At 40.5% G+C, this 27918-nt stretch overlaps 1 protein-coding gene across 1 annotated transcript; it reads left to right on the forward strand.

The window, feature by feature from the left end:
* Positions 1-1143: 1143 nt before the first annotated feature.
* LOC308362155 (sodium-dependent neutral amino acid transporter B(0)AT2-like) lies at positions 1144-27906 on the forward strand. Its single transcript, XM_080834694.1, has 12 exons — positions 1144-1246; positions 5755-5981; positions 6960-7117; positions 7430-7550; positions 17774-17952; positions 18380-18490; positions 22940-23181; positions 23331-23484; positions 24505-24706; positions 24874-25033; positions 26886-27048; positions 27147-27906. The coding sequence occupies exons 2-12, from the start codon at positions 5768-5770 to the stop codon at positions 27462-27464; spliced, it is 2022 nt and encodes a 673-aa protein (XP_080690820.1). The 5' UTR covers positions 1144-1246; positions 5755-5767; the 3' UTR covers positions 27465-27906.
* Positions 27907-27918: the final 12 nt, after the last annotated feature.

Genomic DNA, 27918 nt, shown 5'->3' on the forward strand with positions numbered 1-27918 from the left:
TCTTTGGGGCAACTTTTAAAATATTGGTATTGGACCGCACTGAGCTGCCATTAGCAAGCTGGCTTGTCTTTATAAAAAATTCAGAGATTAAAGAACAACAAATTTCACTTTGAACATCATAGTGCGTTCATGCCCAACTGGGAAGTGGGAAAGCTCCGATCTCCAAGTGGGAGAATACAGCTGAACGTCTTTCAACCTCGGACATTGCTCCGTGAAGTAGTTTTGACGTCGCTCTCCATGGAAACGTTTGTGCTGAAAGATAAAAGCATGTACTTGCTTTGCGCACATTTAAGTAATTTCATTGTTTATTTAGGAGTAGGCTACTCATTTGCGCAGGTGATCGTGATGTTAAACGATACTAAGCAGTTTACTTTTGTGTAACTAAAGTAATGCTAACCTTCTGGCTAGCTAGTTAACACACCGTTGTCTGTTTGTTGTTGTCATTCTGTGAACGCTCTCAAGTCGGAAGTGCGACGCCTATCGAAAGGGGAACTTTCTCAACTTCCCCAATAATTCCCAACTGCCTGAATTCTGAATATCTGCACGATAACTTATATAAATAGTAAATAGTTATAGTTAAATAGTAGCCTAGTAATTACAGCTGAATAAGTGCTTTTATTTCTACTTGTTTCATTCTTTTTTTTAAGCAACAGTCCCCCTTCTTTGATGTTTTCTTTTGCAACGTCCACTACCACATGATTAACAGAAGTAATGTTCCAGTGAACAGACACGTTTTTCCGAGAATCAAGCTATTGCAGATGACTGTAGGTTAGCCTACCAATGGCTCAAGAAGCCTAAACCGATACCCTTCCGTTCTTTTCTTCAAAATAACGGAGGAGTGACACATTCTTCCTGGACAGTTTGCTAGTACGATTCACCTCATCCCTCATGTTCCCTCGACTAAACCCTGCCTACTTGTTTGCAGGCGCCTATACATTTCGTCCAATTGAACGATAATAAACATACCCTGATTGGATATGTAAACTTGGGGGCGGGAAAGGGGCAGTTCGGCCAATATACTGGGAGAGATATCTTTGATTGACATATTGGATATTCTCATGCTTCAACGTGGCATTGGAGAGAAGACACAACTTGTAAAATTTTATGCTTAGAGGCTAAAACAAACAGGTTTAAGAAATCGTGGCGAGCCAGACAGTTCTTTTTTTTTGGCTTGCCCTGCTGTCAGCAATTCAGCTAATCGCTGAAAAACTTTGTGCCTTGAGAGGTCCTGCATTCCATCGCAAAGGTCAGTAAAGGTAACTCATATTATAATAGACTATACGTTTTCGGGATGTCTTTTGTCAACCCACAAATCTGTCACAGGTCACGTTAGCGTAATGCTCTGCTGAGTCGAATGTATCGTAAATAAACGTCACGTTGTCATTTTAAACTCGTTCATTTATATCAGTGATGGCAAATTGGAGACTTTTTAACTTACACTTAAAGAGATCATCAACAGTCACTTAACAAAAGAGAAGAACAGCCAAATCAGGATAGTAGGCTTGTCGTATTTATTGAAACATGTGTGATTGTTGTATTCAACAACGTGTCAGAAAGCAATTATGTGCGCATGGCAAAGCTATCTCATGCGCGCGTCATACAGTTGTTGCATCAGCATTGTGTTTTGGAAGCGGATTTATAGCTGGTAATTTTTCAGTCACTACCTGTTTCTGTCACACTGCCACATTCACTCTATCGGTTACATACTGTAGCCTATCTAGAGGCTCTTGGTTTTGCTTTATCGAAGTAGCATATCGCATTTAAGCCTAACCACACAAAACTGGTGATCAAGATGTAGCTACAGAGGGTAATGCATCTGTTTAGGCATTTGTTTGCCTGACTTTAGTTTTGTTGGCTCTGGAATTTGAAGTATATATATAGCCTATATATATATATATATAGCAAAATTAAAAGCACATGAAAAAAAACGTTCAGAAAACATTTCCTTAATGTAGGCTATGCCTATTCATTTCACAAAGGAACCTCTGCATTGAAGTGTGTAGCCTATGAAGTAGCCCACACTGAATCATGGCCTGATCAGTGACCCTCTATGTGCAGAGGAACGATATGACACCACAACTGAAGCATCCCAATGTTCTTTGTCATGTCATTGAACTTGGTTCAGGTTGATGCTCCACAGACGTTCTCTTGTCGCATGCTCGTCCGCTTCATTACGATTTCTCTGCACAAACTATCCAATAAGACAAACCCTAGCAGAGGAAGATGTGTGTTTAGTGTCTTACTGATCTGCAGTTTTAGATCAGTAGTTTTAGACCAACAGTTTCAGGCTAGTGGCCTATTGGACGCCTGTGCAATATAACGTTGTGTTTATGATAGAATCCGCTATTCTGGCGAAAGGTTGTAGATATTTGAGACAACGAGAGGACGGCGATGAGCAATTAGTCAAGTCAACTCCAAGTGTTTATTGTTGGTGGTGGTCTTTTACCCATTAGCTGATTGTTAGTAAGCTAGTTTTTAAAGGTACCCAGACAAAATGTATAGGCTATGCTGAAAATGAATATCTAATAGCGTGGATAACCGTTTGCTTGTAACTAAATAACCTGTTGCCAACACAGTTGATTGGCACTGGCCTGGCCTGTAGGGCTGAAACGGCGTTCTGCGCGCTGCAGACAGAGTTGGGGTGGGGGATTCGACAGAAAAGGCGTGGGGGATTTGACAGAGAAGGCGTGGCACGACCCAAGCGGAAGCCTGAGTCAGAGCGCCGCCTTTACATAGTATTTTACCGCGTGTCTGTACCCGTCTACCGGGAAACAAACTACATCAGCATGAATTGAAGAGAGTCATGTGTGTTATATCAACAAAAACTTATAGCCTTGCCTTAACGTGACGAAATCGTAGGTTGGTTATGATTGTCCATTTGCTAACGATTGAACATATTTTGACCGAACAATAGAAGCCAATTGTTCGTTATCTGGCATCAGTTGTTTAAGCCCACGTGTGTATTTCAGAAGAGGAAGAAGAGGAAGAGCGGTAAATTCACCTGCGGAGTGAGTATTAAAAGTGTAAGTGTGGAAGGTGATCTGTAACATGATAATAGGCTTGCTTAGTAATTTGAATCAGTGACAATTCCAGCGGTATTTCACAGCTGCTGCAGTAGGCTAGGGGTGTCGAAAAGCATCACTGACCAAGGTATGTTTTCTCCCTGGTCGTTTTCTGCTATATCTTTTTGTTGAATATTGAAATGTAGTGAAAACAACAAAAAGAGGAACGGAAAGCAGCTTGAAACCAGAGATACAGTGTGAAGTGTGATAACAGCGATAAAAGTGTTTGACACTCCTACCCTTTGGATGAGCATATCATTTAACAAAGCACAAGGTAGCGATTCTGTAACACCCGTGGCCCACTGACATGCTAACACACATAGACAGACGACACATATGCTGCTGTTTATATATTGATCGGCCAATGTTCAAAACGATTTCATGGTCTCCATTCATTTTGTGCAAGTACTTAGTGAGGTATAGGAAGAAGTCGATCGCAGTATATGCCTATTGTCTTTGCCTTCTCTACACAGCACGATATTGCAATCAAGACTCTTTTCATTAGTGCTGCCTTCCTTGGTGGGTTGATTGACCTACCTATTGCTTTTCGATCAATTGACAGCCATGGACAAAAATATCTGCTTAATACCATAACCAGTTTTTATATTTTGTATCTCGAGTATAGCTGATATTATTTTAAAATAAATACTAAATGCATAAATACTTCAGGGCTATCTGTAGGTTTATTCTTATGGATATTGTTAAACACAAACTAGGTGTTCACGTGTGTATTCTGTACATAAATAAAAATGACAACAAATATATTACAGGGAAACAGTTTGCCAGTTGAATAGAGTTCTCATGTGAGCTGACTAACATTACTTGAATGAACAGCATAGCACATTCAAAACTGATTTAGGCTTTAAATCATCTCCCTTTGCTTTATTGATGTTCAATTTTACCTCTTTACACTTACATTACAGTATATCTGTTCTATATACCAGTATATCTGTTGTCCCAGTAAGCTTACCTATGTTCATTGTCGCTGGGGTTTGTGGGTAGTGTAGTCCAGGAGTTAGATCAATAAGTGATGGATTTCTATATCGTGTCCAAAGATTGAATCAATTCACAAAATTAATTTAGATTAGCAAGAAATAAGAACAACAAACATTGTCATTCCATATAATTGGATTTATTATAATGATAATATAGAGGGGAAAGGTAAACAAAGAAGTTGGCTCACGTTACAAAATTAGTCGCTTTGGTCTGATATTGCTGGCTATGTGTAGGCTTGAGTAGCATTGCATACAATTTTATGATATGCTGCGCCAACAGAGCAGAGCTAAAAGCACACTACTATGAATGGCAGTCTGTGCATCACAAGTTTGTCTAACTTCATCTTTGAGTTGCAGAGCTGATGAGCTATCAATCCACGTAAACCTATTTATGGGTTAATACACCATACTCATCTTTCACTATAAAAGCTAGGCCATAGAGCATTTCTAATTAATACGTGTTGCAAAAATCATCCTCAATGGTTTTGCATGTATGTTTATCTTACTGCTAAATACTACTGATGTTAATGATGCAGTTTTTACTTTATCATACTGATAGCCTGCTGATATTTACTGCACTGACTGAAATATTGGTAAAGCCAAAGACTGAATTCTGAATGTCTCTGGGTTTAATAGGCAAAGCCCACATTTTCATAATGAAGTTTTTTTTTGCCATACAAGGGGATGAACATTAAGAGAGAAAGATTAAAAAAAAAATAAGTTGCTGTGCAGCTATACAGCTGGCTGCTATATGATATGTGACAGAAATAATGTTTTTTTATTTATTAATTTTCAATGGGAAAATGAAGCATTAAGAACCGCAATGAAAAAAGAGCTGTGTACAAGCCAAGAACAAGACATTATGACTCACCTGTGAATTCTAGAATGGTGTCGACATCATGTCAAGTGTGGGTGGAGTTGAGGTGCCAAAAAAATTGAATAATAATCAAGTTTAAGATGTGATCACATAAACCTGTTCTCTGATACGAGCTAATGTAACTGTGGAACCAACGGTGTTTTCCCTCATCCGTTGCTTGTATTAGGCTTAATTTCGGCAGCAGGTTGTAAAAATATTTCCTCTTTTGAAAAAGTTATGCCATGCGCAACTTTGTTTATTAGTCTTTTCAAGCATTTGTGCGTTCTTTATCTAGCTCTGCATTCTTTATTCTTTATCCAGCTCCGCTGAATAGTTTGGAGACTGGCGGGTCACTTGTTTCAGAACAGAACAGAGGCTCTTTCATGAGGGGCTGGGGACAGTTTTGACCCTCACAGGACTAATCATTAATTGGTCTTTTGCCGCCTCTCTCTCTGTCTCTCGGTCACTGGCTTTTCTTGCCTGACATAAATATTGCACGTTCTTTCGTTTAAGCTGTACTCCTTTTTTTGTTGATTTTAGCTGGAGGACAAACTACACTACTCATTCAACACCTCACCTAGGCTAGTTGCTAGGTTACATTTTTGTAATCGTCCTGCCTGTGGAGTGATTTAGCATGTTTGTATTGTCTTATTAATCCACTGTCAGTACCATTAAGACTGTATATTATAGATCTACTAGACAGTAATTGTACAATATTTATCGTTAGCGCGATGTGAGTTAAACTGTACAGTGACTATAGCTGTGTACAGTCTCATTATATCGTTGTGTTTTGTCTTGTGACTTTGACTTGATGGAGTTCTTGATTGCCTCCCCCTTGCAGCTTGCAGGGTGTGATGGAGAAAGCGCCATTGCCTGGAGATGAGCGAGGCGCAAGTGAGGGCCAACAGGCAGCCGTGGTGGATGGCGTTAATCCGGACGGTACAGACACAGTGACGGCTCGTGACGGGTGGGACAGTAAGCTGGAGTATGTGCTGGCCCAGGTGGGTTTCAGTGTCGGGCTGGGCAATGTGTGGAGGTTCCCATACCTCTGCCACCAAAATGGAGGAGGTGAGTGTGTGTGTGTGTGTGTCTGCTTTATCTTTGCATGTGTGTGTGTGTGTGTTTGTGTGTGTGTGTGTGTCTGCTTTATCTTTGTGTGTGTGTGTCTGCTTTATTTCTGCTCAGTTGTAGAACCTTAATGGCTTCTTAATTTTGTGGTTGATGGATGATTTCTCTACTGGATATGAAAATCCAAGCATGACTGAGGTGGGCTGTCTAACATAAAATCTTGAGGAACATGCAGAATGCAGTATGCAGTACTCACTTTTAACGGGCTTCTCTCTGTGTGTATATGTTGGGGATGTATGTTTGTGTTTAAGAACAGAAGGCTGGACTGAGGTTTTAGCCTTTGTGTTGTGTGTGTGTGTTTAAATGTGACCTCACGCTGCCTCGTGCACTTCATGTAGGCTGCTACAGGCTTTCATCAACAGAAATGAGAAGTTTCCTTTGAAAAAGGAAAATAGGTTAAAGCATGAACTTAAGTGTAAACATTCATATTACATTTTATGATGAGCTAACACTCAAAGAAACCTGAGATAAATGGCATGGGAACGAGAAGAAAGTTGGTGTCAACGTTAGCGGCAGTTTACTACCACCTGTGCTCCCATGGCGATAGAGACTGATCACCTGCAGTATGATGTGTTGTAACACGATGTCTTGTGCTCTCCCTCCTTCACTCAGGGGGTTGATGCTCTGTAACACAATGTCTTGTGCTCTCCCTCCTTCACTCAGGGGGTTGATGCTCTGTAACGCGATGTCTTGTGCTCACCCTCCTTCACTCAGGGGGTTGATGCTCTGTAACACAATTTCTTGTGCTCTCCCTCCTTCACTCAGGGGCTTGATGCTCTGTAACGCGATGTCTTGTGCTCTCCCTCCTTCACTCAGGGGGTTGATGCTCTGTAACACGATGTCTTGTGCTCTCCATACTTCACTCAGGGGGTTGATGCTTTGTAACACAGTGTATTGTGTCCTCCATCCTTCACTCAGGGGCCTTCCTGCTGCTGTACATACTGCTGATGGTGGTGGTCGGGGTGCCCCTGTTCTTCCTGGAGCTTGCAGCTGGGCAGAGCATCCGGCAGGGCAGCATTGGTGTGTGGAAGCACATCTCCCCAAAACTCGCTGGGATTGGCTACTCAAGTTGCCTGGTAGGCGCAAACACCCCTGTCATCCTCTGATTGTCCAGTAGGAGCAGTAATCACTTATGCTTATACCAACGTATCTTCCTGTTGCTCCATTTATGATTTGCTCAAAGATTTTTGCTTGGTGGATATGAGGGCTCTCTTACTAGTTTAAGGGCTTTATTTGAGCGTTAGTAGGAGGATGTCGAGTTAGGGCTTGTGTGTATTTGTCAACAAGGCGTTGCTTGGTCACTAATTGCACTTCTGATATGGTAAAACGTTATAAAGTCAGTCATAAATAATACACAGAGGACTTACTTCCTCATGTCTTGTCGTTAGGTATGCTTCTTTGTGGCTTTGTACTATAATGTCATCATCGGCTGGAGTCTGTTCTACCTGGGGAACTCCTTCCAGAGCCCTCTGCCGTGGGAGCAGTGTCCGGTCAGCGCCAATGGCACAGGTAAACACAGCAGACACAGCTACCCTTTACAGCAGACACAGCTACCCTTTACAGCAGTGCTGTAAAACACATCAGACACGGCTTCCCTTTACAGCAGTGCTGTAAAGCACATCAGTCACAGCTTCCCTTTACAGCAGTGCTGTTATACACATCAGACACAGCTACCCTTTACAGCAGTGCTGTAAAACACATCAGACACAGCTACCCTTTACTGCAGTGCTGTAAAACACATCAGACAAAGCTGCTCTTTACAGCAGTGCTGTAAAACACACCAGGCACAGCCATAGACATGTATAGGTAGACGCCGCCTCCACTGCTTCTCGGCGAAACGCGTCGCCGCCATATTGTTACAGGAGCTCTCTGACGTCAGAGGTCTGTCAAACGTGTCAAACAACCGCAAGTTGCCAGGATCTGCGGTTTATCTGGATACAAATCACGATAACCTTTTACATTTCGCAACCAATTTCATGGAGTATTCAAGGGTTTATGCTCTACGTGAAGTGTGTGAAAAAGATTTGCCTCTACATTACTTTGAATCTCGCTAGTTAAATCGCCAGTCATTCATGTGCATGGGTCTATGATAAACGCGCACCTTTCTTGCACAGCTCGTGCACTTTGAAAATACTGAGAAGATCTATAAACTATCGAAATAGTGCTTCTTTAGTTACTACGTATTGACCATCATTAAGAGAAAGAGCATACATCAAATACTGAGAAACTGGCAGTCAGTGTGTTTTTCATAGTTTAATAGTTCCTTTTCAAGTATGTGCATTAAGAAACCTTGAACAGTGCAATTGGCAATACACAGTTATTTCACAAATCAACATTACAAAAAAGCTATATATTTCTATAGCAGTAAAAATATACACATCTCAATATATACATACACATCTCAATAGTTGAACTGTAATATAAATAACATAGCATATATATAATACAATATAATATAATGACTCAGTATAATGTGCAATGGAATAACATATGATATATATATAATATGTGATACAATATAATATAATGTAATATATTTTAAGTATAGGTATATATTCATATTATATAATATATATATATATATCAGTGGCGGCTGGTGGTTTTTAAAGTGAGGGAGGAAGAACTGTGCACCTGGGCCTCGTTTCCCGATAACGATGTATCTTAACGTTCTACGTGGATTTTCGCGACATCGTTGACGGCCGAACTCTTTCTACTTACGAGGGTTTCCCAACCATCAACTTAAAGTCAGGTGCACGAGCGCGACGTGCACGAGTTCTTAAGTAGCTCTTAGGAGCTGTTTACGCCACGTTAACCTGTTTACGTTAATTGCTGTGAAATTAGCTAGCCTATGCGTGCATCGAACGTACACTGCGCACTGAATTCGGGGCGGGGATAGTAACGCCATTTCCAGCAGAGTTAAACTGTGTTCCCATTGTAAGGACATTTATTACATCTGTCTGAGAGTGGGCTGTCAAAGCTACCATCATCGAAGTCATACAGTACAGTAGGCTACATACATTCAATAAAATTAACCTACATTTGAGTCCAACTGCATGCCCATTCTTACCCTACACTTACCCTTACAATAAAGAAGTGATCCTATTTCAACCATAACTTCATTTTTAATTATTTCTTTCTTTCTTCATGACATTTAGTTTATAGTTTAGACAGCAACGTTGACATCTATATTCAACTGCATCCACTACATAATCTCAAACTTTATTTGTTGGTAACAAATTCAAAAAGGCTACCATTAACACATTTCTTAATGAAAAGGAAACATGCATCACAATAATACTTCAGTGTAACCTGTACCTATGTGGAGTGCAAATATGTCTTGCCATTACACTACCCAACAGCTTTACGTCTGCTTACACTACAGAATGCATAATTCCTACGGGCACTGCACTAGTTTTGTATAGCCTAATCTTTATTTTCAAATACTCAATATTCTTTTTTTCTATTTTGATGGGAATAGGCAGGTGAAACAATGACATTCTCATGATGTGCTATACACAGAAACATCGTTGCAAAATATACATCGTGCAAATATATATGTATACAACTGTGTAGGGCACGAAACAACCACCTAGCTATAAAGCTACCATATAAGCCAATGGAGTGGTGGCATAAGCGCTAAATGTGCCATCAAACTACTGTTTGAAAGCTTCAGTAAAGACCTGCATACTCTGCATTGGTCGCGTAGCACATTTCCGATCAAACCGAGTCATTATAAACATATACAAAGTTGTGTAGATAGCTTTATTAATGTAAAATATTCCTCGCTTCAAGTAGCCATGTTTTTTTTTTTTAATTCCCCTTTCTTCCGAACGACGGTCGAACGACGCCCCTGGTGGATTAAATCGCTAAGTGTGAAGTTACTACTGGTCCTGACCACACGTAGAATTCCTCTCAACGAAAGATACACTTAAGCTAAGTGCCGCGTCGGGAAACCCGTCTGCAACGTAGCATTCCTCTTACGAACGATTTCAAGTGCTTTTTAGGCTAAGTGCGCGTTCGGGAAACTGGGCCCTGGTTGCCATTGAATCCGTGTATCATTCGTTCATTTGTTTTTCCGATTTAGACGAGAATTGAAAAAATGAAAACAACGTTTGATTTCTCGTTTTTCCCTTTTTAAAACCAAAACCAGAAATCGGATTACGGTTCGTTTTCTCGTTTTTTCCATTCTGCACCCCCAAACGGAAAATGGAAAATGAAACATTCGAATAACAAATCCTGGCCGTATTGGTTGTCATATTTCAAAATATTTCTAAGTCCAAACTGGTTAACCCTGGGAACAGGTGTCCGAGAATAGTACACCATCAGCGGACTGGCCCTGAGCAGCTACACCCCTGGTTCCATCATCCAGAGGCACCAGGATGTGAACATAATGTGTCCGAGGACAGTGCACCATCAACGGACTCGCTACGAGGTGTGTGGCCCTTGTTATCATCATCCAGAGGCACCAGGATGTGAACATAATGTGTCAGAGGACAGTGCACCATCAACGGACTCTCTACGAGCTTCTAGGCCCTTGTTTTCAACCTCCACAGGCACCGGGATGTCAAAAATATGTGTCCGAGAAAGATGCACCATCAACGGACTCTCTACGAGCTTCTAGGCCCTCCCAGGTTGGACGACCGATTCACCGGGGCGCGGGGATCCCACAAAAAAGCAGCGTGGATTTGTTATTCGAATGTTTCATTTTCCATTTTCCGTTTGGGGGTGCAGAATGGAAAAAACGAGAAAACGAACCGTAATCCGATTTCTGGTTTTGGTTTTGAAAAGGGAAAAACGAGAAATCAAACGTTGTTTTCATTTTTTCAATTCTCGTCTAAATCGGAAAAACAAATGAACGAATGATACACGGATTCCATTGGCCTGCTTATTCCGTTGGTGGCATAAGTATGTGAGATAGGCCTACAAGTTGTTTCAGGGTGTTTTTGTGGCCTACAGTACTACAAAATAGAAGGCAGGGATACAATTGATACAAAGCCACCAGTGTGGCACCATTGTACTTAAAAAGCTGGTGGGCAGCATGTCTTTGGACTAGACAAGGCCAGATGAAAGGATGCAAAGCCAAAAAGTCAAATCAGGCCTACTCTTGATTTGAAAAACTAAATTCTAAATTTTGGGCCTACCATTTGGCCTATTTTCCCCCTTAATTACTAAAGCTATTAAGGTTATTATTTGACTAATTTTATTTTCAGCTGAAATTGTTTAAAAAAAATTAAGACACAAGACCAAAAGTGATGCCATTTAAAATGCATCATGCTCTGAATCATTCACTAACATCCTTTCCACAATATTAAACAACAAGTAACAAAGGCAACAAGTAAGAGAACATTATTTTCAGAACTATTAACATGAACATCAGATTATGCTAGATTATTACAGCTATCACTCAAAGTAGCCTAGTATGAGGCCAATGCCCAAATTACAAGTAGCCTATGCTAATTAGAATAGATACGAAACACATCGCGTTCTGAAACATTATTAACAATTTCCATTCAGAATTTCAGCTGAACTTGAACAGTCAGACTAACAATAGGCGTATGAACGATTTAAACAAAACAGTACAGCCGATTGTTTTTTTTATGGTACCAGTGAGCTATAAGTATTTCGCCTACCAGTTAGCATTATACGGCAGCGGTTTTACCATTGGGTTTAGTGACTTGGATTTTTGGAACAGGTTTCCCCGTTGTTTTGATACTAACCTTCTCTCTGTAGCTCAATGAATGAAACGGTTTGTTCAATAAAACATGAACAATATCTTCGTTCTCCATTGCACGTCCTCTTTATTTGCAATCTTTCTACAACAATCTTTAAGGGTGACATGTTATCGATATCCTTCTGCAGAATGGTTGAAGAGGGAAACTTCTTTCGGTATTAATGTCGAATCCCCTCCCTCCAACGCCAAATCCGTTGTTTATTGGTTAAGCGATGTTGGCGCAGACTCAGACGCTAGGGAGGTCTTTCCTCCCCTGGGCAATGTAAGTCAATGAGCCCCAAGAACCGCCAGTATCAGAGACAGATTCCATTGATTTCAATGGGAGCCAAAGGGAGGACGTCCTCCGTGCAGTAATTTCTTGTTACGATAGGGGGTGCTAATGTTATTTTAACTCAGGGAAACAAATTATAATATGCATAGTATTAAATACTGATATCAAACTGCATTTTTAAAGGAGTTTAGTCAGTTCAATTTCAAAAATACATTCTCAAAAAGTTTGGGGAGGTTCTTCCTCCGTTTCCTCAATGGAAGAACCTCCTCTGATATATATATATATATATATATATATATATTTGTACATTTGTACAATTTGACATATACAATCATGCTCATAACATTATCAGATCTATGCAGTGCAATTGACACAATATAGAATTTCACACAATATATGATATAATATAATAATTTAATCTAGGCTAGAACCCTTTAAAAAGTATCGTCTTGCTGAGCTTTTTTCGACTGTTGCCAGTCTGTAATTGCAGCGTGCTCAGTTTTGCAATGTGGTGCAGCCTGATTTTGTGGAATATGAATATATACCTATACTTAAAATATATTATATTATATTGTGTCACATATTATATATATCATATATATGTTATTCCATTGCACATTATACTGAGTCATTAATTTCTTAATGCACAGTCATTCATTTCTTAATGCACATACTTGAAAAGGAACTATTAAACTATGAAAAACACATGACTGCCAGTATTTCACTATTTGATGTATGCTCTTTCTCTTAATGATGGTCAATACGTAGTAACTAAAGAAGCACTATTTCGATAGTTTATAGAGCTTCTCAGTATTTTCAAAGTGCACGAGCTGTGCAAGAAAGGTGCGCGTTTATCATAGACCCATGCACATGAATGACTGGCGATTTAACTAGCGAGATTCAAAGTAATGTAGAGGCAAATCTTTTTCACACACTTCACGTAGAGCATAAACCCTTGAATACTCCATGAAATTGGTTGCGAAATGTAAAAGGTTATCGTGATTTGTATCCAGATAAACCGCAGCTCCTGGCAACTTGCGGTTGTTTGACACGTTTGACAGACCTCTGGCGTTAGAGAGCTCCCCTAACAATATGGCGGCGACGCGTTTCGCCGAGGCAACGGGCTGAAGCAGTGGAGGCGGCGTCTACCTATACATGTCTATGGGCACAGCTACCCTTTACTGCAGTGCTGTTAAACACATCAGACACAGCTACCCTTTACTGCAGTGCTGTAAAACACATCAGACACAGCTACCCTTTACAGCAGTGCTGTAAAACACATCAGACACAGCTACTCTTTACAGCAGGGCTGTTTCTCCCATAGACATCATATAGGTAGACGCCGCCTCCACTGCTTCTCGGCGAAACGCGTCGCCACCATATTGTTAGGGGAGCTCTCTAACGCCAGAGGTCTGTCAAACGTGTCAAACAAGCGCAAGTTGCCAGGAGCTGCGGTTTATCTGGATAAAAATCACGATAACCTTTTACATTTCGCAACCAATTTCATGGAGTATTCAAGGGTTTATGCTCTACGTGAAGTGTGTGAAAAAGATTTGCCTCTACGTTACTTTGAATCTCGCTAGTTAAATCGCCAGTCATACATGTGCATGGGTCTATGATAAACGCTCACTTTCCTTGCACAGCTCGTGCACTTTGAAAATACTGAGAAGATCTATAAACTATCGAAATAGTGCTTCTTTAGTTACTACGTATTGACCATCATTAAGAGAAAGAGCATACATCAAATAGTGAGAAACTGGCAGTCAGTGTGTTTTTCATAGTTTAATAGTTCCTTTTCAAGTATGTGCATTAAGAAACCTTGAACAGTGCAATTGGCAATACACAGTTATTTCACAAATCAACATTACAAAAAAAAGCTAGATATTTCTATAGCAGTAAAAATATACACATCTCAATATATACGTACACATCTCAATAGTTGAACTACAATATAAATAACATAGCATATATCTATCTATAAATCCAGGAATCTCTGTGTGTGTGTGTGTGTGTCAGTCTGTCTAGGGCGTATCTCCCTGACGGTAGTTACGTTAGTTATGAGATTTCGCATGTAGCTTACGCATGTCATGAACCTGTGCATCCTTGATTTTGAAGATTTTTGAATTCATAGTTCGCGAGATATTTGTATTTTACCGTTTCCCGTAGGAAACAATGGGTTATCGTTTCCCGTCCCGTCGGCACTATGGGTAGTGACGTCACAATCATACGCCTAGCAGTATCAAACAATAAACTATCCTGCCTTCACTCAAAGTTCAGAATAGCGTTGGATACGATAAGGTCCGCATTCAAATTCTTCTTGGTGATGCGTATGGGCCTGGCATGTAACCAACTCTCATTACCATGTTAAGTAGTATATTGTAGTTTGATGTATTTGTATAAGAGTTAGCTTTCTATTCAATGTTGATGGTTAGCCTAGACCAGTGACCATGCGTTCATGCATCTACTGACGCAATGAGAGAGGTTTTCAGATGTGTCCCGATGTATCTGTTGTAATTCGTGTGTAGACTTTGTTTTCTCATTATTGCAATATTATAAACCTCAGTCTGCATTTACCCTGGCTGGGAGAGGCTGTCATTCAGAAGATACTGTGTGTAGGTGAAACTGTGGTTGTTACATTAGTTTAATTAAATCAGTCTCATAAAATTTAATAATCATTAAATTTAGTATTTAATATTTTATAATTAAATTACTAAAATAATGGAAAGCTCTAGTTGTACCACTATGCTACAGTCTAAGTATGGTATCACAATACTATCGTACTACAATATCACTACAAAGTCTATAACACTTCATGGAACAACCAGAGAAGTGAAGGCAATTGGAGTACTTGGTTGGCGGAAAATGGCTTTCAGTGGAATATTGGAACAACAACAGACAAGACAATTGTTTAAGTCTAAATAAACAATTTATTAAAGGTAACAGACAGTAATTAATGGCTAATACTAATCACATAAACAACTGAGTATAACAATGAAACAAGGCACAAAGGATGGAGTTGGGATTTCAGATGAGGGGGCATGAGAGCCTGCTCGTCCGTGTGTGTGTGTGTGTGTGTGTGTGTGTGTGTGTGTGTGCGTGCGTGCGTGCGCGCGCAGGTATGCGCAGTTACGCGCTAAGTGGAGAGAGGGGGAGTGAGAGAGGCTATGCGAGCGCACAGATAATAAAATCTGTTTGAGTGAAGTGAAGAGTGCGCTAGCCCTAAATTCAGGAGATAAGGCTGCGGGTCCGAGACCTAAACTCATTTGTTTTCTTAGTTGGGGGCAGGGCACCTTTCTGGGTAAAGAATGCCTGAACAAAGGGATTCTTGTCTTAAGGACTAAATCCAAGCTGCCTTAATTCAAAACAAGATATTCAACAACACTTAACTCACGATATGACGTGTATATGTTTAGACGGTGATTGAGGTAGTTAGAGAGAGAGAGAGAGAGAGAACGTGCATGCACGTTTCTAACAAGTTAGCGAAAGTAAAAACAAACGCAAGATATAGCACGGTTACAGACCGTGCACTGTGAATTACAAAGTAAGCATTTAAATCATAAATGAAATAAAACAACAATACTTTCTCACATATATTAACACACATGTAAGACTAATCTCTGCCCAGATGTCAGCCTTACGTGAAGAACGCTCTTGCTAAGCATTCAACGGTGTTTTCGCGGAATCCTTGGAACAACGCGTCACGTAGGTTCACTGGATGTCCGTCTGTCCTTTCTGCGCCTCGTCAGGCGAATTCGCGGAGGCCTTGATGGAGGTCCGATGATTTAGAAGGATGTAAAGTTCTGTCGACTTGGAGAAACGAATAAGGGAAGCCGGTCGCCTTATCCTACTCAGAACACTGCTGGGCTGCAGTAATATACTACCGGTATAACTTGGTTGCAACTAGACGCGTCAAAGTATTTTCTTAACTTCGGCCAAAAGTTCAATACGACTGTCGTGCGTTGTCCTTTGTTCTGCAGAGAGAGAGGGTATCTCTTAATTGAATGATGTTCACGTGTGTGAGACCACCGCCAGAGAGAAAGACTTTGGGGGTTTTCACTGTTTTTAAGGGGCAAAATGCGTCACCCTTTTTATGACTTTGATGTGACCAATTGCGATGTCACCGGTGTTGATAAGAATTGAAATGTGATAAGGGAATTGTGGGTAATGGAGTCTATGGTGTCTCATTCACTCACATGTGTGTGATCACCTTTGCTCTGTGTTCATTAAACCTGTGAGAGTGTATGAATAAACGGCTGGGTGCCAATCAAAATCACAACGCAAGAGTGGCAGCTACAAATGGTAGCTTATATTGATAAGCCTCGGAGGCTTTCAGATTGTACATTGCTTTCCCATCTGTTCCTATGGAGTCCACGAAATACGCGCAATTCTCGCTGTAAGTTATGTCAGGCCACGTCGTCATGTTATCCTCCCAGTTCTGCAGTGAACAACAGCTAGCCTACACCTACGTCTGCTAACACTACAGAATGCATAATTCCTACGGGCACTGCACTAGTATAATACAATATAATATAATGACTCAGTATAATGTGCAATGGAATAACATACATATGATATATATAATATGTGATACAATATAATATAATATATTTTAAGTATAGGTATATATTCATATTATATAATATATATATATATATATATATATATATATATATATATATATATATATATATATTTGTACATTTGTACAATTTGACATAATATACAATCATGCTCATAACATTTTCAGATCTATGCAGTGCAATTGACACAATATATAATTTCACACAATATATGATATAATATAATAATTTAATCTAGGCTAGAACCCTTTAAAAAGTATCGTCTTGCTGAGCTTTTTTTGCAGCGTGCTCAGTTTTGCAATGTGGTGCAGCCTGATTTTGTGGAATATGAATACCTATACTTAAAATATATTATATTATATTGTATCACATATTATATATATCATATATATGTTATTCCATTGCACATTATACTGAGTCATTATATTATATTGTATTATATATATATATGCTATGTTATTTATATTACAGTTCAACTATTGAGATGTGTATGTATATATTGAGATGTGTATATTTTTACTGCTATAGAAATAACAACTAAAGAAGCACTATTTCGATAGTTTATAGATCTTCTCAGTTTTTTCAAAGTGCACGAGCTGTGCAAGAAAAGCGTTTATCATAGACCCATGCACATGTATGACTGGCGATTTAACTAGAGAGATTCAAAGTAACGTAGAGGCAAATCTTTTTCACACACTTCACGTAGAGCATAAACCCTTGAATACTCCATGAAATTGGTTGCGAAATGTAAAAGGTTATCGTGATTTTTATCCAGATAAACCGCAGCTCCTAGCAACTTGCGCTTGTTTGACACGTTTGACAGACCTCTGGCGTCAGAGAGCTCCCCTAACAATATGGCGGCGACGCGTTTCGCCGAGGCAACGGGCTGAAGCAGTGGAGGCGGCGTCTACCTATATGATGTCTATGGTTTCTCCTCTCTGCATGTCGCCCTGCTAAGAGGGAAATGTTACTGCAGTAGCAACACAGGCCCAACATGCACACACCTACAAGTACAGGCCTGCACACTGCCATGGGAGAAATACTTGTAATGCTTGTTATACTTATAATGCATTAATCTCTTTTGCACTTTTGTCTTCCCTCCTCCTCCTCCTCCTCCATCTTCCACTCTTCTGCTCTTCCTCCCTGTCAGTGGTGAAAGAGTGTGCTGCTGGCACGCCCACTACGTATTTTTGGTTCAGGAATGCCTTGGACATAACAGACTCCATTGATGAGACGGGCGAGTTAAACCTCACCATGACCGGCTGCCTGTTTGGCGCCTGGGCAATTGTCTGCCTTGGCATGTTCAAGGGCATCAAGTCCTCTGGAAAGGTGATCTACCCTCTTTGTTCTGCAGATCCCTATTTTAGCACTAACAGACTTCTGTCAGGGTCCCCCATCAACCATGGAATATTTCTACCCAGCAACTAATTTTCCTAAGTGCTGTCCTTGCAAAGAGGAGGCTTTCTTCAGTTACTGTATTTGAGTGGCTTGGCATTCCACTGACCACAAGTCAGCTGAGTGGAAGAAATACTGCACGGATGTGCACCGCAAAGAGCGTTCCAAGTTCATTATTTTAAACAGCCATTGAAATAAATGATGAGAAAGTATGTGCTATTGGCAGTGGTTCTTCATGTCTTGTAGATGAACCGATGAACCAAGTTAGAGTTCACTGGAATATTCCATTGTGGGACACATTTTATTCACACTCTTCCTCTCTCTATCTCGCTCTCTCTCTCCCCCCTCCCCTCCCTCTCAGGTGATGTACTTCTCCTCAGTGTTCCCATATGTTGTGTTGCTGTGTTTCCTCATCCGTGGCTTGCTGCTGGATGGAGCCATGGATGGCCTCAAGGTTTTGCTATACCCAGAGGTACTACCTGTGTGTCCACTCACACTCTCAAACACAGACATCCATCCATCCATCCATCCATCCATCCATCCATCCATCCATCCATCCATCGAGGTTCTTCCATTGAGGAAACGGAGGAAGAACCTCCCCAAACTTTTTGAGAAATGTATTTTTGTAATTGAACTGACTAAACTCCTTTAAAAATGCAGTTTTATATCAGTATTTAATACTATGCATATTATAATTTGTTTCCCTGAGTTAAAATAACATTAGCACCCTATCAAAACAAGAAATTACTGCACGGAGGACGTCCTCCCTTTGGCTCCCATTGAGATCAATGGAATCTGTCTCTGATACTGGCGGCTCGTGGGGCTCGTTCACTTACATTGCCCAGGGGAGGAAAGACCTCCCTAGCGTCTGAGTCTGCGCCAACATTGCTTAACCAATAAACAACGGATTTGGCGTTGGAGGGAGGGGATTAGACATTAATACCGTAAGAAGTTTCCCTCTTCAACCATTCTGCAGAAGGATATCGATAACACGTCACCCTTAAAGATTGTTGTAGAAAGATTGCAAATAAAGAGGATGTGCAATGGAGAACAAAGATATTGTTCATGTTTTATTGAACAAACCGTTTTATTCCTTGAGCTACAGAGAGAAGGTAAGTATCAAAACAACAGGGAAACCTGTTCCAAAAATCCAAGTCACTAAACCCAATGGTAAAAATGCTAACTAGTATGCAAAATACTTATAGCTCCCTGGTACCATAAAAAAAACAATCGGCTGTACTATTTTGTTTAAATCGTTCATACGCCTATTGTTAGTCTGACTGTTCACCATCAGCTGACATTCTGAATGGAAATTGTTAATGAATGTTTCAGAACGCGATATGTTTCGTATCTATTCTAATTTTCTTGTCACTTGGGCTTTGGCCTCATGCTAGGCTACTTTGAGTGATAGTTGTAATAATCTGGCATAATCTGAGCAGCAATTATAGGAAGTTTTTGTTTTTGCAATTTTAGAGAACAATGTAATTTACTCAGGGTTTGTACTTTTTCAATAGGCCTATTTGTTACATATAAGCTACAAGCATCTGCTCAGACAGACACATAGCCTAAACATTAACATATATTTCTGTTTAATACTAAATTTAGTCAGTCAGTCCACCCCCATCAATGAATATTGACCAACATTCTGAAAAACATCCATTAACATTCACATTTGTTTGCCACAAACAATGTTAGGCTAACAGCCCATGTTAATAGTCCTGAAATAATGTTCTCTTACGTGTTGCCTTTGTTACTTGTTGTTTAATATTGTGGAAAGGATGTTAGTGAATGATTCAGAGCATGATGCATTTTAAATGGCATCACTTTTGGTCTTGTGTCTTAATTTTTCTTAAAACAATTGCAGCTGAAAATAAAATTAGTCAAATAATAACCAATAGCTTTAGTAATTGAGGGGGAAAATAGGGCAAATGGTAGGCCCAAAATTTTGAATTCAGTTTTACAAATCAAGAGTAGGCCTGATTTGACTAATTGGCTTTGCATCCTTTCCTTCTGGCCTTGTCTAATCCAAAGACATGCTGCCCACCAGCTTTTTAAGTACAATGGTGCCACACTGTATCCCTGCCTGCTATTTTGTAGTACTGTAGTCCACAAAAACACCCTGAAACAACTTGTATCTCACATACTTATGCCACCAACGGAATAAGCAGGCCAATGGCAACCAGGCGCACAGTCCTTCCTCCCTCACTTTAAAAACCACCAGCCGCCACTGCTACATACATACACACATACACACACACACACATACACACATACACACACACACACACACACACACACACACAGGCAGGGAACTTGTAGGGATGGATTTTGTCAACTTACTTTAGAGAATTATCTCTCCCTAACACAAGGAAAACATGTTCATTTTTGACATACCAAGGCTTTATTCTGCCTTCCCTGCCTTCCCTCTATTGGCAAATCTCTCACTTAGACATGCATCCTAGCTAATTTCCATACTTAAATGTCCACAAGCATTAATGAATGGTTATTTTCGGTTAACCGCGCAAAGACAAAAAATCCTGACAGGTCTCATAAAGTGAATACCAATTGCCTCTCTGCAGTTAAAAATGTCTGTGGTTGGTGCAGATGTTTGTGATCGAGATAAAGTATTCAGATAACTGCTGACATTGATAAAAGCTAGGTAGCTTTATAACCAGTGGTGGGTAGTAACGCGTTACAAGGAACGCAAATGAGTAAAAAAGTCAATTGTTCGGGTAACGAGTACTTTTTGCGTTCCTTTATAAAGTCTGCACTTTTACTTTTACTCAAGTAAATATTTGAACTAGAATTCTACTCTTTACTCAGTTACATTTCCATTGTGCTTTCATTAAAATGAGTATTGTGATAAAAGTACACATATCTTTGTTTACTGGAAAACAAGCATACACGGCAACCAGAGAGGTAAAAAATGGAGAGGTCAGTTAGCTATGCGTTATCGACGCGCCCTCTACAGGTTGCAACATTGTTGTCATTTCATAGCCGCGCAGGAGACAACTTCAGGTCGACCGTTACGACTGGAACTTGAATCGCCGCCGTTTTTCATTGATCCAAACACTCCAACACAAAAATGTAACTTGTAATTTGAGTAATTTTGATTTAAACTGAGTACTTTTTTACTCATACTCGAGTAAGTTTTCCAATTGGAATATTTACTTTTACTCAAGTCGATTTTGAAGGAGGTAATTGTACTTTTACTTGAGTACCAATTTTCAGGACTCTACCCACCACTGTTTAAAACTGATGATATATGACAATACATTTGGTGCCATTGAGATTTAAAAGCAAGTTTCCGGCCTGGGGCACCAAACTACATGGTGAATATCCAGGGCCCTGGTTGCATTTAAATAAAAAAAATGTTATCTCTCCTGCACAACCATATACCATCAAATTGAAAACAACATTTTTTTTTTTTAAACTAGCTACCTTAAAAAAAAACAGATATAAAAAAAGTTAAGTCTAGTAACTATATTTGCGATCAGGGGACGGGGCCTGGCAGCGGCGGTTAGTGACGGTTTAAAATTATATTGGCAAAATTTGCCATCAGGGGACGGGGGAGTGGCAGCAGCGGTTAGTGAGAGTTTTAAATGATATTGGCAACATTTGGGGATGGGGGCGTGGCAGCGGCGGTGACAAAAATTAACATGTTGCTCCTTTTTTTCCAGGGCAGAGCAACTGCCCTTCAAAATTCCTGTGCACGTGCAGGCCATGATTATTTTCCTTTATCACATTACAGGGGGGGGGGGGACATATGATCTAAGAAAACAGAACTGACCCCTCGAGATTTCTATACTAATGTAGCTTTAGCTTTTGGTTTGCCATAATTCAACGTCATGTGATGGTACATTTCATATGAAGATACAATTCACCCACAAGGTGGGAATAGTTGCACAAAACTTTTGTTGTCTTCACTTGATCTCAGCAATATTAGTGTACAACTCAGCCATATCAGTTGGTGAGGTGAACCGTTCTTTTTGATATAGTCAATTGCACTGACACATTTTTAAGTTAAATGGTAAATATCTTTACAGTAATGCATTTTCTCATTCATAAATATTGTTATATGAATGTTTTACTATTTATTTTACTCTTCATATACATGGCTTGTCCATCTATGTAAAGTAGAACGTAAAAGACTGTATATATCCATGATCATGAGGCCAATGTATGCATATTGGCATTTTTCATGGGTTAAGTACAAAGTTCACTAACTTCAAGTCAAGTCAAGTCATTTTATTTCTATAGCCCATTTCATACACAAGCAATTCAATGTGCTTCACATCATAGTAACAAATAAAAACAGCAATTCACGCTATACATACAAGCAATACATACACGCTATACATGAGCCGTGGGTTACAAACCCAGTCTAACATAGCGCAGAAATTACACTTTCAACACATACACAAGTTCGTTGAAGGTGAGGATATGCGAATAGAAGTAAAAGACACTGCAACGACCAGAGATAAATAGAAATAAACGAATAAAAGGGCAATATGGAGAGGCAGGTAGAGTTAACTGAAAGCATCAGAGAAAAGTTTAGTTTTTAGCCTGGTTTTAAAAATATTGATTGAGGGGGCGCTCTTGATGCTATCAGGTAAGAGGTTCCATAGCCGGGCCGCATAATAACTAAAAGCAGCCTCACCACACTTTGTGAGTATAGGGGGTTTTACTAAGAGATAACTTCAACACGACCCTTTGGGAGAAATATCGGTTTCTTTGAATATCCTACAATAAAGTCTGATGAGAATGTATATTATAATGGTCTCTAGTCCATTGTTTATATTCTGTAGTCTTATGTCAGTGTTTCCTTTATGTCACTCTCCCTTCATCTCCCTATATCAGGTGTTGGTTTTGGTAATTAGTTTCAAAGTCATCTCCCTCGTCCTTTATCGTTCTCTCTCAGCTCTCGATCTGGAAGGATGTGCAGGTGTGGCGGCAGGCAGCCACCCAGGTGTTCTTTGCGCTGGGCCTGGGCTTCGGCTCGGTCATCGCCTACTCCTCCTACAACCCCCGACACAACAACTGCCACCGCGACGCCATCATGGTGGCCTCCGTCAACTTCATGACCTCTGTGCTGGCTTCACTGGTCGTCTTCACCGTACTTGGCTTCAGGGCCAAGAAAATCGCAATAAGCTGTGTCAAACAGTGAGTGTGTGCGTGTGTGTGCGTGTTGTTGTGTGTGTGCGTGTGTGTGCATGTGTGTGCATGTGTGTGCGTGCACCAGCTGGTGTTTACATTTGCTCTTGGAGAGTGATAACTTTGCAATGTTATATTGGGGTTCTCTTGTTTTAAAGGAATCTGCAGCTTCTGGCTGGTGTGGAACTGGTTTCGGGTCGTGAGATATTTAATGTGACTGAGCCTGAGGTCTACAATGAGTGGCTCCAGTTGAATGGCCGCCACCTGCCAATCAATCTGACTAACTGCACCATGGAGAAGGAGATGGGCAAGGTGAAGATTCCCTTAAGCTTGCCCTTTTATTTGAGTTTAACCTAGGGCTGAACGATTTGGGAAAATAATGTAATTGCGATTTTTCCCCAAAATATTGCGATTGCGATTCGATATGCGATTTTTTAATATGTTATCCTCTTTTTTTCTCCAACAAAACGTACTGAATGATTTAAATATGACACAATATTAGATACATTTAAAAGTTATTTAAACAAAGTCAAGTATAAACACAAGCCATGCACTTTTTAAATTGGCCGTATGCAGTAATTGTACTTCAGGGTTAGGGTTAGGATAAGCAGTTTTACCTTAAAATAACAGCTTTGAAAATTGGGGCACTACAATGACTTTTAATATGGAGAATCGCCTCTGTGCCATTGCCATACCAGGGTCCGTAGGCAAATGCCTGCGTTATGTAGGTGTACCTGAAGCCGCCTGGTTTTTACTGTCTGCCGAACTAGTAAGTAGCTTATTTGCCGTCTTGTGTTGCACTTGCTTGATGTTTGACTGTGTTAGGACAGTTGTTGACTAACTAGTTGGTCATAGTGTCAAAGTAAGCACATTTCAAGAGATTTCGCTAGTTTGAGCCACTAGCATCTCGTTAGTGATTAGCAAGTGATCCGTTAAGCTGCTTTTATCACTGTGTGCAAAATGTTCCATCTTTAATCGCGGTTTTTATTTATGTTGCGGTTTGAAAATCGCGTCTCATCATATCGCGATTAAACCGCAAATGCAATTAATCGTTCAGCCCTAGTTTAACCTCACCTTCTCTATTGGAGGACTATCCTTTCTTTCTCTCTCTGGCCAGCTACTCAACTGTTACACATACACACACACACACACACACACACACACACTTACATACATACACACACACTTGTCACATCACTAATCAACAATAGAAAAACAATACACAATAGAAAAAAAAAATACTTTTACATCTGGGGTAAAACATATTGTTAGTAGTGATCTCTGCCACTCTTTAGGTGTTGATTCAGCTTACTCTGTCTCTGTGTTCCCTAGGGGCTTGAGGGCACTGGGCTGGCCTTCATTGCGTTCACGGAGGCCATGAGTTTGTTTCCAGCCAGCCCCTTCTGGTCCGCGCTCTTCTTCCTCATGCTCCTCAATCTGGGCCTCAGCACCATGTTCGGCACCATGGAGGGGATCCTCACCCCACTGTATGACAATTTTGCCTCCTTGCGTAAACGCAAGACAGCCTTCACAGGTACAGACCCACCCACCCACACACACACACACACACACGCACACCACCACTTTATAGTCTTGCTGCGGAAGCAGAATTTTAAAAAAGAACACGGAAAACATTCAAACCCACACACACACACACACCAGTAAACATGTTATGAAGTTTTTGTGTTTTGTCTTCGCCAGTGTTCGCCTGCATATTGGGCTTCCTCATTGGCCTGTTGTTCACGCAGCGGTGTGGGAACTACTTTGTGGCGATGTTTGACGACTACTCCGCCACCCTGCCGCTCATCATCGTTGTGGTGTTCGAGACCATAAGTGTGGCCTGGGTGTACGGGGCGGACCGGTGAGAGAGCACACACACACACACACACACACACACACACACACACACACACACAAATTATTTATGAATCACACTGCTCTAAAACAGGATTAACAAGTATAACTTGGCACATATAACTATTCTAAGGAATCACAGATATCAAATTACTCAAGTTAAAACATGTAGAATGAGATGCTCTAGATATACTGCATAGCTGCGTAGAGTTAAAAGGAAAGATAATTGCAAAATATGTTACACAATACACTATAGCAGGGGTTGTCAACTGGTTTTGTCCCATGGACCACCATTCTGACTAGAAGGAAATTTGCAGCCCACTGATGTGCCTGCACGCTCGTGCTTGTTTGTTTGTAATCGCCGCCACCACGCCCCCTTCCCCACACACATATTTTGCCTATAACACTTAAATATGTGAAATTATCAGGTTGGATCACTAACCGCCGCCGCCACACCCCCTCCACTCGCGCACATATTCCGCCTGAAGCACTTGTTGGTGAAATGAATTAGCTGAATGTGGGTCTACATCAGTATAGTTCAGGCAATGCGACTTGGCTATTCAGTCTATTAAGATTGACATATTTTACTAATTTTAAATGAGTGCTGTCAGTTAAACGCGTTATTAACGGCGTTAACACAAACCCATTTTAACGGTGTCAATTGTTTTATCGCGAGATTACATATTTTATTTTTTTTAGATTAACGTTCTTTTTGGCCTCGGAAACTGTAGTTTTTTCAAATGCTGCTGCAACAACTAGTAACCTTAAAAAAACTACTGCACCATGCCGGATATAGCTAGACTGGAAGCAAAACAAAAGACACGCCGTTTGGGCTTGATAGTAGTAGGCTAACGGTACGGTTTGAGTGAATGGTGAGCGCGATACGGCGAAATGGATGATAAAAAGCTTCTGAATGGAAAGTTTACTTTAGCTTCACTGTTGTCTGAAAATGTCAACAGGCTTGTCTGTTTAGTGCAGTTAAACCATGGCTTAATATTTTCTTTTTTTCAAGTTTGCTGTGAACATAGAAGTCAGGCCTCTTATTTCAAAAACAATGAACCGTAACAGTTAGGTTACCAATAAAAGGTAAGCCTACTACTTCTGTGCTTTCAGACAGCTGTCTGTTGACATTTTCAGACAACAGTGAAGCTCGCTTCTTTAGCACAACACAACTTTTAAAGGTAAACTTTCTATTCAGAAGCTTTTTATCAACCATTTCGCCGTAACGCGCTCACCATCCCTCAAACCGTAACGTTAGCCTACTTCACAGTTTGCGAGGCCAAAAAGAACGTTAATCTTAAAAAAAAAAAAAAAAAAAAACCTGGCTCCCTTCTCGCGTTAATCCCGTGATAAAAAAATTAACGGCGTTAAAATGGGTTTGCGTTAACGCCGTTTATAACGCGTTAAACTGACAGCACTAGAATAGATACAAATTTGCTAATAATTGCGATACATTTGAGTTAACTATGACATAAATGCGATTAATCGCGATTCAATATTTTAATTTCATCGTTTGACAGCAATATTTTAAATATTTTTCACGATATCCAAGAGTTATCTTGAAATGTGTTGAAATATCAAAGCAAATTTATAAAAATAGTCAATGGTGAGCTGATCAACATAGGCTCAGACCCCCTGCAATGCCGATGCAGACCCCCGGTTGAAAACCCTTGCATTATAGCATTATTGTGCAAGTTGGGGTTTCTTTATCTTACACGTTCATAAGCTATGTTAGGATATTTGCATGACATTTGACGTCACTCTCTCTGCTTATTGAAAGCTTATTGAATTAGAATGTATAGAGCTGCCTTGACAACCATACCAATGTTAATTACTGTTGACTGTTTCACCCTGGGCAGGTTTCTGGACGACATTGAGAAGATGCTTCACTGGCGCCCCCCGGTGGTGTACAAGTACCTGTGGAAGTATGTGTGTCTCTTTGCCATGGTTGGGCTGCTCAGTGCCAGCATCATACGAATGATCTTAACGCGGCCCACCTACAAAGCCTACCAACAGGACACTGTAAGCAAACTTTAACCAGTTTCAAGGAAAGTCATTTTAATTGGCAAATATACTTTTAATGGTACCTGTCAATGATTCTCTCTCTCTCTCTCCCTCAGGCATCTGAGATTAGCCTGGAATATCCTGACTGGGCTCTGGGAGTTCTCTCCATTCTCATTGTGATTGCCAGTCTACCTGTTCCCATTTGCTTCCTCTACCACACCCTCCGCCAATACCTCAGCCAATCATCTGTAGGAGACGGGGCGTCCCACGGCCTGGAGAATGGCCATTACAGGCAGTGCTGCACAACAGACCCGAATACCATGGCAACGGACACACAATTGATGAACTCAGTTGGATCCCGCTTACCATTGGCTGAGGAGAACCTAGGGCTCCTCTCAGAGTCAGAAGGGGTTGTAGAGTCAACGGGTCTGTGATTGACAGCAAAGACTTATTTTCTGTGAGAGAAGTGAATCCACAAAAAGGTCCATGAAAAAAACTCTTCTGCGTGAGCATAAAAGAATGATAAAAAGAGTACATACTAAATGATTTAGAGGACCCTTAAAGGACTGTGTCCGTGTTTTGAATCATTGAGCAATTAATTATACAGTCTCTAAAAGGTGGCATACTCTTGGTGCAAAAACTGGATGGTTATGTTTCATGTGCTGCAGTTCTTTGGGACTTTTTGCTGCAAGTGGAAACACTCCGTCATCTAAAACAGAACCGAGATTGTGCCTTTACACCCACATTGGCATGTCTCTGAGCGTCTCACTGTTGCTCTGTTAAGGGCCCAGACACTTGAATCTCACAACCCATTTCTTGGTTTTATATGTGACCCCAAAAACATTTTCAGAGCTGGAAACTGGATACAGTTTTTTTTCCCCGGATGGT

This window comes from Sprattus sprattus, assembly GCF_963457725.1.
Source record: "Sprattus sprattus genome assembly, chromosome: 3".
NCBI classification, from domain to species: domain Eukaryota; kingdom Metazoa; phylum Chordata; class Actinopteri; order Clupeiformes; family Clupeidae; genus Sprattus; species Sprattus sprattus.